This window comes from Lolium perenne, chromosome 1 (genome assembly GCF_019359855.2).
Source record: "Lolium perenne isolate Kyuss_39 chromosome 1, Kyuss_2.0, whole genome shotgun sequence".
Taxonomy (NCBI): Eukaryota; Viridiplantae; Streptophyta; class Magnoliopsida; order Poales; family Poaceae; genus Lolium; species Lolium perenne.
The window spans coordinates 2,206,672-2,222,084 of NC_067244.2; the positions used below are offsets into that span (position 1 = coordinate 2,206,672).

The following is a 15,413-nucleotide window of genomic DNA, read 5'->3' on the forward strand; positions in this document are numbered from 1 at the left end:
TCTGAATGACGTCGCTACCGGACACGCACCCATGTGGAAGAAGAAATCTATATTTTGGGAGCTACCCTATTGGAAAGACCTAGAGGTCCGCTCTTCAATCGACGTGATGCACTTGACGAAAAATCTTTGCGTGAACCTGCTAAGCTTCCGGGGCATGTATGGGAAGACAAAAGATACACCAGAAGCACGGGAGGATTAGCAATATATGAAAGACCCAAAAACAAGCAAGAACAGAACAAGATGGATAAAGGGCGTCACTTAAGTCCTACCAGCTACGCTCTTACCAAAGCAGAGAAGAAAATCTTTTTTGAAGTCCTTTACAGTATCAAGGTGCCGTCTGGCTTCTCATCAAATATAAAGGGGATTATAAATATGGCAGAGAAAAAATTCCAAAATCTGAAGTCGCATGACTGCCACATTATTATGACGCAGTTGCTTCCGGTTGCATTGAGGGGGCTTCTGCCAGAAATTTTTCGAATACCCATTGTGAAGCTATGTGCATTCGTCAATGCAATATCTCAGAAGGTAATCAATCCAGCTTGTCTGCAAAGGTTACAGAAGGATGTGGTGCAATGTCTTGTTAGTTTTGAGTTGGTGTCTCCGCCATTTTTTTTCAATATTATGATGCATCTCCTGTTCACCTTATCGAAGAGATTGCCATCCTCGGTCATGTATCTCTACACAATATGTTCCCCTTCGAGAGGTTCATGGGAGTCTTAAAGAAATATGTTCATAACCGTGCTAGGCCAGAAGGAAGCATCTCCAAGGGCTATGGAACAGAGGAGGTCATTGAGTTCTGTGTTGAATTTATTCCTGGCGTTAAGTCGATTGGTGTTCCTAAATCGTGGCATGAAGGGAGACTAAGTGGAAAAGGCACGCTAGGAAAGAAATCAATGATATGTATGGACGGGATTTCTTTCACTCAAGCACACTACACAGTTCTACAAAGTTCCACCTTGGTAGCCCCGTATGTCACTGAACATAAGAATATTGTACGCTCCCAACACCTGGGGCAGTTAGAAGACTGGATTACACATAAACATATGCAGACTTTCGGCGGTTGGATGCGAACCCATCTCATGAATAACAACGATGTTGGAGATCAGCTGTACTTGTTGGCCGGGTCACCATCTTCGACTGTACCGACTTTCCAAGGGTACGAGATAAATGGAAATACCTTCTACAAATCACCCAAGATAAAAATTGCACCAGCCAAAACAGTGGTGTCCGCATTGATGCAACAAACAACAATGGGAAAAAGGATACATATTATGGTTAAATAGTGGAGATATGGGAACTTGACTATGGACCTTCTTATAAGATCCCTTTGTTTCGGAGCAAATGGGTCAAGCTGGATGGAGTAGGGGTAAAGGTAGACCAGCTGTACGGAATGACAATAGTGGATCTCAACAATCTTGGTTACAGAGACAAACCATTCGTCCTAGCCAATGATGTGGCTCAGGTTTTCTATGTGAAGGACATGACCTCCAGAACAAAGAAAAGAAAACATAAGCAAACGAGCTCATCCGATGAGCCAAAGCGTCACATAGTTCTTTTAGGGAAAAGAAATATCGTGGGAGTCGAGGACAAGACAGACATGTCAGAAGATTATAATAAGTTTGGTGAAATTCCGCCCTTCACAGTGAACATTGACCCAACCATCGCGTTAAATGCTGAAGATGCTCCATGGTTACAGTCGAAGCGATCATAATGTATTATTATCCTGCACCTTGAGCTTTTACAAAAATTCTTGAGCATTATATCCTGTACCTGTAGTTCAAATCTGGCTGGCCTCCTGCCGATTCGGATAACTCATTTTTGTGAAGGATTTTTTGTGATACCTACAATTCTCCAAGTTTAATATTTTTCCTTCCAACTATGACACATAATATGACACCGCGCAAAGGTTTCGCATTGTTTGGATCGTTTTGAATTTGTTATGCTCATTTCAAACTATATTCTAAACGACGGGCATGAAAATCCTTTTCCTGGGGCGGAGTTTCGCTAAACTTGCACTTGATTTCTGATGAAATAGCACGTTGTGAACCCAAAAAAGATTTTTACAAAAAATCTTGAGCATTATATCCTGTACATGTAGTTCAAATCTGGCCGGTCTCCTGCCGATTCGGCAGGAATTTGTCTTTTTCATGAGGGGTGGACGGAAAGGTTCCAAATACACCGGTTGGGAAATTATCCATCTTAGGTGGTCTAGTATTTTTAAAAATGTGTTGCTACCAATGTGAAACTTTAATTTGGTGGTTGCTTCACAAAACACCCCGTTTTTGGCACCTCGAAAATGGTAAATGAATTTTTCCTGCGACGAAAAGGAAAACTTCCTCCTGCAACATCGTAAGACATCCCAAGATGCACATGTGTGCACAATATGGGCACATTATCACAAACTATGCCCCAATTCTGTCAATAACGTTGGTCGTTTGACCTAAATGCCATGAAACCTCGAACGGGATAGCTCATTTTTGTGAAGGATTTTTTGTGATATCTGCAATTCTCCAAGTTTAATATTTTTCCTTGCAACTATGACATGAAATAGGACCCCACGCGAAGGTTTCACATTGTTTGGATCGTTTTTGAATTTGTTATGCTCGTTTCAAACTATATTCAAAACGGCGAGCATGAAGATCCTTTGCCCGGGGCGGACTTTCGCTAAACATGCACTCGATCCTTGATGAAATAGCATGTTGTGAACCCAAAAAAGATTTTTACAAAAAATCTTGAGCATTATATCCTTTACCTATAGTTCAAATCTGGCCGGCCTCCTACCGATTCGGCAGGAATTTGTCTTTATCATGAGGCATTGACGGAAAGGTTCCAGATACACCGGTTGGGAAATTATCCATCTTAGGTGGTCTAGTATTTTAGAAAAATGTGTTGGTACCAATGTGAAACTTTAATTTGGTGGTTGCTTCACAAAACACCCCGTTTTCGGCACATCAAAAATGGTAAATGGCTTTTTTGTGCGATGAAAACGAAAACTTCCTCCTGCAACATCGTAAGACATCCGAATATGCACATGTGTGCACAATATGGGCATATTATCACAAATTGTTAGAGGAGATAGAGGCTTCCAGGGCCATGCGGGGAAATTTTTCCGAGGCGGAAATTCCGAAGATGTCCTAGGGCGTGTGCACCAACGACATCTTCGAGAAGCTCCGCCACGGGAGATTTTCCAACCCTTTCTGTTAGAGGAGATGGAGGATTCCAGGGCCTTGCGGGGAAATTTTTCCGAGGCGGAGCTTCCGAAGATGTCCTAGGGCGTGTGCACCAACGACATCTTCGAGAAGCTCCGCCACGGGAGATTTCCCAACCCTTTCACCAATACTGTTAGAGGAGATGGAGGCTTCGAGAGCCTTGCGGGGAAACTTTTCCGAGGGGCGTGTGCACCAATGACATCTTCGAGAAGCTCCGCCACGGGAGATTTCCCAACCCGTGCACCAACAATGGAAAGAAGCTACCTACTTGCTTGTTGAGCTGCTTCCGATTATCGACGCTCCTTTTATAGGCCCGGCGCCACTTCATCCTTCGTCTTGTTCCTCCGACAGGGCATCGTGCGCTACATGCCTTATCTCACCGAGCAGTGCGTGCACCCACGCGTCCTTATCCTGCCGACAACTTTATTCCCGGTTGGTGGGTGCAACCGGGACTAAAGGTTGCCCACCTTTACTCCCGGTTGCACCCACCAGCCGGGACTAATGGCAAAATGGTTGGTGGGTGCAACCGGGACTAAAGGTTACCCACCTTTAGGTATATTTTTTATTATTTGTTATAGTTATAATTTATAGTATTTTATTAGTTATAATTTAGAATTTAGAATTATTTATTAGTTATAGTTATAATTTATAGTATTTTATTATTACCTATAATTTATATTTATTTATTAGTTATATTTATAATTTTATTGGTTTTTAGGTATAGTTTTTATTATTTGTTATAGGTATAATTTATAGTATTTTATTAGTTATAATTTAGAATTTAGAATTATTTTTTAGTTATAGTTATAATTTATAGTATTTTATTATTACTTATAATTTATAGTTACTTATTAGTTATAGTTATAGTTTTATTGGTTTTTAGGTACAGTTTTTATTATTTATTATAGTTATAATTTATAGTATTTTATTATTTAGAATTTAGAATTTAGAATTATTTATTAGTGATAGTTATAATTTATAGTTTAAAAAGCCGGGAAACATTGAAAGTTCAAAAATTATTTGAAAATTTAACCTTTAGCAACGGTTCGTGGATGGAACCGATGCTAAAGGGTGCCCTTGGCGCCACCCAAAGGGCAGCCAAAAACACCCTTTAGCACCGGTTCCAGCCACGAACCGGTGCTAAAGGTTCCTCCACTTAAATAGTCGCGCCTCCTCTCTTCTTCCTCAGATCGCACATTCGCGAAAACCGCTAAGGACCATACGCGCGAGGAGACGAACCACGCCGTCAGGCTACCGAAATTTCGCGCCACCGCCGTACGCGCGCCGCCGCTTCCGCTGCTGCCCGTCAAGCGCGCCGCTAAGCTGTTTCGCTGTCTCGCGCGCGCCCGCCACCGTACCGTCCTCGATTTACGCCGGCCGGCCTCTCCGCTCGCGCGCCGTTCTCCGCCGCCGGCCCCGCATGCCGCCGCCACTATCCGTGCCGCCGCCTCTCTCCTCCGGCCCGGCAGCCGGCAAGGTGAGGAGAATTTGCTTTTTTTATTTAGTTTTTATTTACTTTATTAATTTAGTTAGTTTAATTGTGTTAGTATATATTAGTTAGTTCAATTGTTAGTTATAGTTATTTGTTAATTTTTTTAGTTAGGTTTTTTAGTTAGGTTTTTTAGTATATATTTGTTATTTGTTATAGTTTATTTGTTAGTTTATTTTAGGTATATATTAATTAGTTATAGTTTATTTGTTATTAGTTTATATATTAGGTATATATTAGTTAGTTTATATATTAGGTATATTAGTTTATATTAGGTATTAGTTAGTTTATATTAGTTTATATATTAGTTTATATATTAGGTATATATTAGTTAGTTTATATTAATTTATATATTAGGTATATATTAGTTATAGTTTATTTCTTCGTTTATTTTAGTTAGGTTTATTTGTTAGTTTATATTAGTTATAGTGCATATTTAGTAACACTTTGTCATTCATTTGTTAAGCTATGTATCGAATACTTGCCATGTTAATTTTTTTATTAGTTTATTATGTATAGTTACGATGCCGATACCACACCCACGTCGAGTTGGACTGGGCCGTGGCACCGTCATGGAGCAGATGACCGGCGATGTCCGGGACTGGGCTCCGCCGGGCTGGCACTGGGAGGTGTTACCTTCCGGGGTGCGCAGCTTGGTGAGCAATCCGGGTCCCGTCGTCGACCCGGATCTTCTTTGGTGGCGGTCGCGTGGACCACGATCGGTGCGGAGGGAGCCAGCCCCCGAGGAGGTGGTACAGCGGCGTATCTGAGAGGAGGACGAGCACGTCCGCCGTTACATGTATGTGTTGGACACCATGTATAGGGGCGGATGGGCGGTTATGCATGGATCTCATATCAGGTATGATCCGGTTGCTGTTCCGTCTCTTTGGATGACCACCAGGAGAGGCTCAGCACCCGGTCGATGTTGAGAGGAGTACTCTTGTTGTAGCGATGTATTAGGGTTAAATAATAAATGGACCCGAGCTATATGTGCAACTCCAATCTTTGATCATGTTTTGAGCATTATCCTTAATTAATAGCTATATATATATGTGTAACTCTAATCTTTGATCATGTTTTGAGCATTATCCTTAATTACTGCTTCGTTGTGTTTATAGCATTAGAATAACTTGTAAGTCTTTGCATAAACTATGGAACGAGACCTAGAAAAGGAATACATCGTCGAGGACATTATCCGTAATGATGAAGATGTCACCTCGCTTTATCTGAACCAATCCGGTGAGGGAGACGAGCAAAACCGTGGAGATGGCTCTAGTCAGGGAGATGAGCAAGACCAAAGAGATGGCTCCGGTGAGGGAGAAGGCGACGACTCCGATGAGGGAGAAGCTGACGGCAAGGTGTATATATATTAATTAACTAAGCCTCTAGATTTGTGCATATACATATATTAACGTTGTTTCTTCTTTTAGACATCCCGATCGAGCAAATCTACTGCAAGTAAACGAGGCGCAGCCAGAAGGTTGGAAGATCATGAAAGGTTCACCATCACAGAAATCGTTGATGATGGTGAACCGATTGCTCCCGTGGCTCACGCAAGAAAGTTTGTAAGTCAATACGGAGTTCTTGTTAGGGACAGCATCCCGATCACCACTCAAGAGCGGAAGAGACCAAAGACGGAAGGAGTTACTTATGTCGACACGAGATCCAAAATTACGCTGTTTAGGAAGCTCCTGGTAAATTTCACCCTACCGGAGCCAACTCAAGATGAACGTGAGAATGACAGGCCAGACTCTGAGGATCCCGAGCTGAATATCGTACAACGAAGAGTCAAGAAGTGGGCTCTTTTGAAGTTGGCAACACAGTTCAACAGCTACAAGAAAAAATTGGACAACATGTTTGTCAAGCAAAAAAGACTCCGGATTTCACTGGACCCTATGAGAAGATGAAAGACCAGTGGGACGAATTTGTGGTGTACAAGACATCGGAGAGAGCAAAGAAAAGGTCAGAAACTAATAAGAAAAATGCTTCTAATAAGATATACTACCATATTTTGGGGTAAGGAGGCTACAAGGCTGGCAGGTCAAAGTGGGAGAAAATGGAGGAAGAACTAATTCGTAAGGGGATCCAGCCAGAGGTATTGAAATGGAACCAGCAGGCAAGGGATTGGTTTTACGCATATGGGGGCACGTTGAACTCACAAGGGAACTGTATATATACACAAAGACATAAGAAAACCCCACTTCCCATTGAAGCCTTTAGGAATGTTGAAAAGGAAGTTGAAGAGGGGAGGTTCCATCCCGACAGAGAGAAGGACGAGCTCACACGTGCCCTTGGGAATCCTGAACACCCAGGACGAACACGAAACCACACCAGGCTCCAAACCGTGGTATATTGGGTTTCCTGCAGAAACGAAGAAATATCCCGATAGAAGCCATCAGAGGAAAAAGGATGTGGCTCAAGAACGCGTTTCTAAGTTAGAAGAGCAAATGAGGGAGATAATCTCAAGCTCCCACTTGATCAGCCCACCTCAAGCTAATCTGGAGATAGAAGCTACATTCAATGCTACCGGCCAGGGATCTCAGCGGAAAAGCAGCATGGCTTCCACGGAGCTGCCGGGTAATGATGCAGATGTGGATCCGACGATGGCTCCTCACTACCCTGTGGATCATATCACAGAGTCGACATCTTGTGAGGTACATGTCAAAGTGATGAACTTATCGCTCAAGGAGGCGGTCGGCTATGTCATACCCGTTGTACCTGATCAAAGATACCATTACGGACCGGTTCCACATGGCTACGCTGTTACCAGAGTGGATCAAGTTATGGATGGGTATGCGCCGCTGAAGCTTGACTAACCTGCCGGTGGCGGGGATTTGCTAGAGTTGGGAGAAGCCAAGAACACTACAGTTCTATGGCGAAAGGAATTCATTATGATTCCAAACTGGACAGCGCCAACAAGGTCTCCGTCGCCTATCCCGTACTCTCCACCGCGCTAGCATTCTCCAAGGCTACAGCCATCTCCAGTGCGTCAGCTGTCTCCGCCGCTGCATCAGCCTTCTCCGTCGCCTCTCCCGTATCTAGCGCGCCTGCCTTCTGTGCCGCCACATCAGCCTTCTCTGCCGCTGCAACCCACTAAGTCTCAGAGCCAAAAACGGAGCGCTCCGGCAATGAGTCGTAACCGATCACCCAAACGTTGACAAGATCCCCTCCCAAGAGTACCTAAGGTTCCTCCCAAGAGAACTTACGACTATACAGAAGAGGGAAATGCGAAGATCGCAAAGGCACAGTACGTGGAAAAAAATTTGGCAAGAAAAAGCCCGAGCCCAAGCCCGAGCCGCCTATACCTAAGGAAAAACTGATGAAAACGATAAAGAACCTTTATCAACCTGAGCCAAGCCTTTCATCAAACTATGACCGCTCTATTCGCAAGTCAAATGAGGCAGCAAAGGTGCGGTCGAGAAGTAGAAAGGCAAAAGGGAAACCAGTTGCCCAACTTGGAGACTAGAAAAACTCGTGCTCCCCGCTCCAAGTGTATCCCGATGCCCTGGACTGCCTTGATCCGGAGATGGTAGCACTATACAAAGATGAGGCAGATGCTTTCTGTATGAGTACTCCTGAGTACTTAAGCCGCCTCGAGTTCCCTACGGGTGATGTCCAATTAGCATACAAATACCAGTACGGGAAGCCTCTTGTCAGATCTGAGGAGTTGCAGTATCTATCAACACAACTGTGAAAACTGCATAAGTTGTACTTGGCTGCATGTCAGGAAAGTTCTCTAACTAGATCATGCTCGCAATCAAAGATGAGCACTACGGGCGTGGAGATGACGTGATAAACATCAAATTTTCTGAATTATTTCAGTTATTCAATCAAGGCGCCCTTGACAAATCTATGATCAGTGCCTATTGTCTGTAAGTATTATTTACGTAATTAAGTCTCTACTGGGGCTCATCTATTGCATATGCATAACTATACTCACTATATTATGCAGAATGAAGATCCGCGAATGCCGAATTGGACAAATCTATGACATTGGGTTCATTGACCCATATACCGTGCATGAGCATAGTGTCCAACGCTATCCCAAGGACACGGAGGATAACTTGGTATCAGCGTTCAGGCAACGCGCACACAAAAGGGAAATACTATTTCCTTACAACTTCTCGTGAGTGTTACTGTCTTGAACACATTAAATCTGTTTCGCTTACTCCATGTTAAGTGTAATTGTTGAGTTATGCATGTGCGCAGGTTTCACTTTGTCCTGCTAGTCATTGAACCTGACGCCGGAGTAGTAGAAGTCATGGACTCGAAAAGTAAACCCCTTGCGGCGTGGGGGGACATGGCTGATATCCTCCAGAGGTAATTTCAATCATTATGGCTTTATATCGGCAACATTCGTTTTTTTCCCGATATCAAGTAATTCATGACTCTTTTGCCAGGCAGGGATTGGAAACGGTTCACCAAGAAGGCTCCGGGTGTGTGGAAAAACGAGCTTGAACTTAAACCTATACCGGTAAGTACTACTAGCTAGGCCCGCGCATCTCTTTGATTCTAGTTTCAATACCATTACCATCCTTGATTATTATTTTGATTGAACTCTGTTCTCCTAAAGTGCTTGAGGCAAGTAGACGGGAATAATTTATGTGGATTCTACGTTTGCGAGTTCATTCGCCAGACGACCCACCAGTGGGGGAGAATTTTAGATCAACTTGAAGTACGTAAACAACATTCATAATTTTATTTTATCACCATCAATCAATTGTGTTGTGCTTCATTCATATATATATATATATATATATATATATATATATATATATATATATATATTGATCACCTTCTTTAAATTATTAGATCGAACGGTTGCGGGACGGTCTTCTAGCAACCGAGCGTGTACGAGCAATTCAAGAAGAATTGGCGGGATTCTTACTTGAGCAAGTCATAGATCCAAACAGAGAATACCATCAGCACCCAATCAATTTTGAAAATCGATGATCCATAGAAATTCTATTGTACACATATATATGCATGAACGTGTGTACCGTACCATTATGTAATATGTTCGGCCAAGCACGATGAAAGAGGTCACTTCGATCTATATATTCATAACGATGTTTTTGTGTAATATAATGGTTTCCTATATGTGTGCATTATAACGTGTTTCAAATGGGGCGTGGTGGAAGACTCTGCCGCGGCAGCGTTCTGGTGAACTTCCCTGCCATGGCAGAGTCTGCCGCGGCAGCCCCAAAACGCTACCGCGGTGTTACGAACCGGTGCTAAAGGTCCTCCGCCCAGGCGCCCGGCTGCCGGCCACGTGGTGCCCCTTTAGCACCGGTTCGTAACTGAACCGGTGCTAAAGGGGGGGCTTTAACACCGGATTCGTTGCACTGGTTGGGCAACCGGTAAAAATGGCCTTTACCAACCGGTGCTAATGCCCCGTTTTCCACTAGTGATGCATGCCGGGCTATATGGTGGAGTTTAGCGGCAGCAAAGCTTGAACAAACTTATAGAGACATGCTACAACTTCCGTCTATTCAGAGAAGGTAAGAGAGCGCATAGGTACCAACTAGATACTACTCAAGCATAACCCAGGTAGATACCCATATCCCCTTCACACGAAGCGAAGAAGCAATGTACAGGCACTCACACGGTTGATAAGTTTTATTTGGTATCCGTTGTAGTAATTCTAAATTACTACGCAAGTTATTAGCAGGTTATTAGCAACAAGTATGCGGTGTAAGTTGTTCTATGATCGAGTTAAACACCTCCAAGTTGTCCATAACCATGGACACGGTTTTCCGTAAAGATTTACCCTGCAGGGGTGCACTACTGGTCCCATACACGCACGTTCTATCCTCCAACCAGACGAAGGAAAGATATCACGACAAGAATGTTCCCATCTCTACAAGAAAGTGTAGGGGGGCCAACCCACTAAGCTACTGACAAGGTATTCACTTGTCAATGCCTACAGATTGTAGACTAGGGTTTTAGCGGAAGTAGAGGGCAAGTAGATCTCGAGGGTTTCAGCCGAAAAAGTACTCGACTGCTAGAAAACTAGGGGTATGTTGACAATGAATCGATCCTTTCTTTGTCCCTCGACTCCCCCTTATATAGGAGGCGGAGCCGAGAGTTTCGTAACATACAAGAAACAAAGTCTGGGAGACTCTTTGAGTTCCACCCGTAATAGCTACAAGTCATTATTTCTAATACAACTCTATGTTTCCAAACTACTCCACAACTGGGCTTCCGGGCTTTATAAACTTCGGGTCGTGGGCTTTCAATAAAACCCCGGGTACCTTCTTCGGCAGGCCCATTGGGGATGCCTATGTCAGTAGCCCTCGAGATTTTTCTTGAATCGAAGAATCAGGGAAAATCTCCATCATTGCAATAACACATAATTTTTTCAAATAATATTATAACAGCCATATGTTGTACAGGGATAATGGTAGTTGGGGCTGGTTCATCTGATGGATCAGGTACCAGTTAACTGCTCTCGTGGCAATCCGCAAAAACCTACTTCAAGATCAAGTCCCTGGACATGATCTCGGGATACTGGTGTAAGTTCGACATGTGCTGCTTAAGGTCTTACCATATGCCGAACCCCAGTTTATGTTTTATCGGGTACCTAACGCATCCGTTAGGATTTTTCTTCGAATCTTGTTGATACGGAAAAAGTAGCAAAGCGCCGTCAGAGGCGGTGCCACACCGCGCAGGACAGATCCTGGGGACTTACCTTCGCAAAGTTTTGCGGTATTCAGAGATTAATTCGCGACTGAAACGCTCTGAGAATATATTTGTCGAGTGCCATTTTCGGCTGCTGGAATAGCACATCTATTCGAGTCAATGGATGACTTGTATATTGTTATCTTATCCTCCCGATGGGAGTATATGAAGAGTTATTTTGATAACTCGAAATATGCTCGCCGAGACTTTTTGAATTTCATCGGGCACGCGAACAGCGTTCCCGATGGGAGTAGCCCCCGAGGCTACAGCCAAGTGCTTGTACTTGGTTGTAGGCTCACCTTTTTAGCACCTGTGTCGCTATATTGTCATTTCTTCTGCTTGTCTTATCTTTATCGGGTGCGCGACCAGCGCTCCCGATGGGAGTAGCCCCCGAGGCTACAGGCAAGTGCTTGTACTTGATTGTAGGCTCACCTTTGCAGTATCGCAATTGCTATATTGTCAACTTTTTCCAATGCTTCCATCTTTATCGGGTGCGCGACCAGCGCTCCCGATGGGAGTAGCCCCCGAGCATATGAACAAATGCTTGTATTTGATCATAGGCTCTCGCCTTTTCTTTCTTGCCATACTCGAGGTTTCCTTCTTTCAAAAGTAGCCCCCGAGCATTTGACCAAAAACTTGTATTTGATCAAAAGCTCACGAAGTTATCATCAATCCATCTCTGTCGCCAATGTTCAAAACAGTACAGTCGAAATTTCTCTCTTTTAAAGTGACATCAGTGCTGACAATAGCCACGACCGCTGTATCGGGAGAACGCGAGTTCTGTCCTTTCACTGACCTGTGGACCCACGATCTGCGGCAGTTTGACACGTTACACAAGTGGGGGGCACACGTCCTCCTTTTTTCCTAGCACGCGCACTGTAGCGCCTGTCCAGTTCCATCGTAGTAAAAATATGTTTTTACCCCTGAACCACGTGTAAAGCATCAAGCCTGTTACTGCTCCATCCAACGGCGCGTCGATTCGTAGGCTTTCTATAAAGGACCTTCTTCTTCCTCCCTTCTCCCCTTCGCTGCGCCGCACCTTTGCTCTCTCTCTCTCAAATCCCCATTGCCACAAAATGCTCCTGCACCTGTGCCTGCTTCCTTTTTGCAGTCACTCCCATTGAATGCCGCCGCGGTCAAAGCTCACCAAGCACACTTCCCCCATGGCGACGGAAGACCTGAGGCTGTCCGAGTGGGAGAGATCCAAGATCTCCAATCAAGATGCGAACCTGCTCAAGAAGCTCGGGTTCATGAAGAAAGAGAAGATGCTGATCTTCCCCGGCGAGGAGAGCTTCCCCACACCGGGCATCGGATACCGGGTAACATTCATCGACCATCTCATCCGCGGTTTATCCACCCCTATCCACGAATTTCTCCGTGGATTACTCTTTGTCTACGGGCTGCAGCTGCACCAGCTCATGCCCAATTCCATCCTCCACATTTCTATCTTCATCACACTCTGCGAATGCTTTCTCGGGACCCCTCCTAATTGGGGCATGTGGAAACGCATTTTCCTTGTCCGCCGCAACAGCTCCCACAACACCGCTTACAATGTGGGTGGTGTTGTTATCTGTGTCCGCCCAGATGTCGAATATTTCGATGTCAAGTTCCCTGACTCTGTTCAAGGGTGGCGCAAAAGGTGGCTCTACATCCGCGAAGAGGACATCGACTCGCAAGAATACAACATAGCACCCTTTGATGGTAACGAGAAGATCCTCCGACGCCGATCGTGGGACCCTGAGGCCACCGACGAAGAAAAAATGGCGACAGAGGCACTGATGAAGCGCATCTACGAGCTTCAGAATACCCGTGGCAAGGAATTATCAGGTATTCAGATTACCGCGTATTTTCTTAGAATCAGGGTGCAGCCTCTGCAGGCTCGCAAAAACCCTCTCTGGTTGTATGCTGGTGACAAAGACTACGACCGCATATCCAAGGATCTTTCCGTGAAAGATTTGGAAAAGCTTGTCCGAAGATCTCGTCGCTGAGCAAGAAAGACGCCATTCCGACCTCTTGTCGCGTGGAACCGTATAGCGGAACCCACGCCCTCCCCAAGGTAAACTATCTTTGTCCTCCACGAATTTCACTTTTTCGACTGCTATGTTGCCGAATTCATTGATGTAATTTCTTGTCGATATATCTTTTTCTTCTGTAGAAGCATCAAGTTGTATCTTCGCTACCTCCCCTTCCTGAAGGTGGGGAAGTCGAAGAACGAACCATTGTTACCGATGACACCCAGGGTATTTCTCGCCCTGAGAGTGAAGTCGCAGGATCTCATAAATCCGCGGCTTCCTCTGAAAGAGAAACTGCATCCGAGGCTTCCCAGTCAGCCCATTCACCTCCTTCCGCTGTTTCACCAAGGAACAAAAGGAAGAGAGGTGATGCTGAAGACACCGGCACCTCCAAGCTTAGCAGTTCGCCTGTCGAAGAAACTGCTCCAGAGGGGACTTCTCCCAAAAAAGAGGGGACCTTCGACGCTTACAATGATGCCACCGTGAGCTCGTGAGTTATCTTGTCGTCTTTTTCTCTTTATGTACTACGTGGTGAATATTCTCATGCTATCTTTAGTACACAGTGGCGATGAAGAAGAAGAACCCGCTGTCAATGTGACTGCTCCTATGAGTACATCACAAACTTTGGTTTTGTCAGAGACTCATCCTACGGCGGAGGAAACCTCGCCTCCTGAACAAGATCTTCAAAGGTCGACTCCTGCCGCCAGCCCCTGAGCCTCCTCGCCAAAGAGAGCGAGGATTGAGCTTGGGGAGGAGCACAACATAGTTGGGAGTTCGGCGACTCCCCCTTTGGACGATGTAAGTATCCTTTCCACTCCTGTGTGTATTCTCTGCCAAATGTTTTTGCCACTCTAATTTTTCCCATCGTCCCCTATTTCCGTAGCCTCTTATGCAACACTTCATTAGTCTCGGCACCCAATTTATTGGGTACCGCGACACCGTCAATGGTCTGAAAGGTATGCCGACAAATGAGTAAACTATCTTGTTTTTGTTAGGTACAATCTAGTACCCCTTTTTATTTTTGACTCCTGCTTTGATTTATTTCGACAGAGGCTCTCGTTACAGCTAATAAGCGTGCTGATGACCTTGCCGTCAAGTTAGAGCAAAGTGAGAAAGCTCGCCAGAAGGCTGAACAAGATGCTGCTTCCGTTGGAGATCTTCGAAAGAGACTCCACGAGGCTGAAGCTGCCTTGAGTGATAAAATCACTCAACAAATTGCCCAAGAAAAAGATGTCAGTGGCCGCTTGGAGTCGCAAAATCGTCTTTTTGCAAGTAAGCCTGGAGATCACTTATACTCTGGTTTTCGCTATCATTGGCTTCTCCTCACACTTATCCATAATCCGAACGTTTGCTTTAGCAGGAAAAATGGGTCAAGATTTCGAACTCGAGGAACCTGAAGGAAATCGTCTTCGCGACGCCCTCTCCTTACTGGAAATTCATGGGGATCTGGCGCGTCGCACTATTGTCGACGCGAAAACTGCCTTGACGCGCCTCTTCCCGTACTTCTTCCCGAAGAAAAACCTGCCCAACACCTTTGCTGACCTTACCAAGTACTTCATTCCTGAAGAAGATCTTGGACTGGCTCTTCGACAAGAAAGCTTGAAGATTGGCGTTGAAGGCACCATAGCTTTGGTTGCCGAAAGCCTGCAAGACGTCAACTGGGCGAAAGCTGGCGAAACAAAGAGGATGCAGACGGAGAAGTGGCGAGCCTTGATTAAAGATGCCAAGCCGCACTCGAAGAAGATCCTCTCCTTTCTCGGATACAAACTAGCTCCTTCCTCCAGTTCCGCCAAGCCGGAGGTCAAGTAGACCAACTTACTCCTCCGTTTACTTTCTTTCTTTTGGTAGATGTCGATATCCTTATGATATGCGACTAGTGTCATTGACTCACTAAGAGTTGACCTTTTGTAATGGACCATCACTTGTAAATATACCCACTTATCAATGAAAAGGAGTGATCCTTTGTTTGGTTATTGATGTCAACTTTTTCTTTCTTTCAGCTGATATTTGATAACTATTCTA

The 15,413-nt window shown here is 44.7% G+C and overlaps 1 protein-coding gene across 2 annotated transcripts; it reads left to right on the forward strand.

Moving 5' to 3' along the window:
• The first annotated feature begins 13,229 nt into the window (after positions 1–13,229).
• LOC127305542 (uncharacterized) lies at positions 13,230–15,210 on the forward strand. Of its 2 annotated transcripts, none has more exons than XM_051336332.2 (4): positions 13,230–14,189; positions 14,275–14,347; positions 14,442–14,663; positions 14,752–15,210. In XM_051336332.2, the coding sequence occupies exons 2-4, from the start codon at positions 14,281–14,283 to the stop codon at positions 15,198–15,200; spliced, it is 738 nt and encodes a 245-aa protein (XP_051192292.1). In that variant the 5' UTR covers positions 13,230–14,189; positions 14,275–14,280; the 3' UTR covers positions 15,201–15,210. The 2 variants fall into 2 exon arrangements, with proteins under 2 accessions (XP_051192292.1, XP_051192898.1); XM_051336938.2 differs by having other exon boundaries at positions 13,230–13,435; positions 13,535–14,347.
• The last annotated feature ends 203 nt before the right edge of the window (positions 15,211–15,413 follow it).

Coding starts and splice junctions, on each gene's coding strand:
- LOC127305542 (XM_051336332.2), top strand. CDS start 14,281: ATGCAACACTTCATTAGTCTCGGCACCCAATTTATTGGGTACCGCGAC. Junction 14,348..14,441: donor CACCGTCAATGGTCTGAAAG/GTATGCCGACAA, acceptor TTATTTCGACAG/AGGCTCTCGTTACAGCTAAT. Junction 14,664..14,751: donor GCAAAATCGTCTTTTTGCAA/GTAAGCCTGGAG, acceptor TTGCTTTAGCAG/GAAAAATGGGTCAAGATTTC.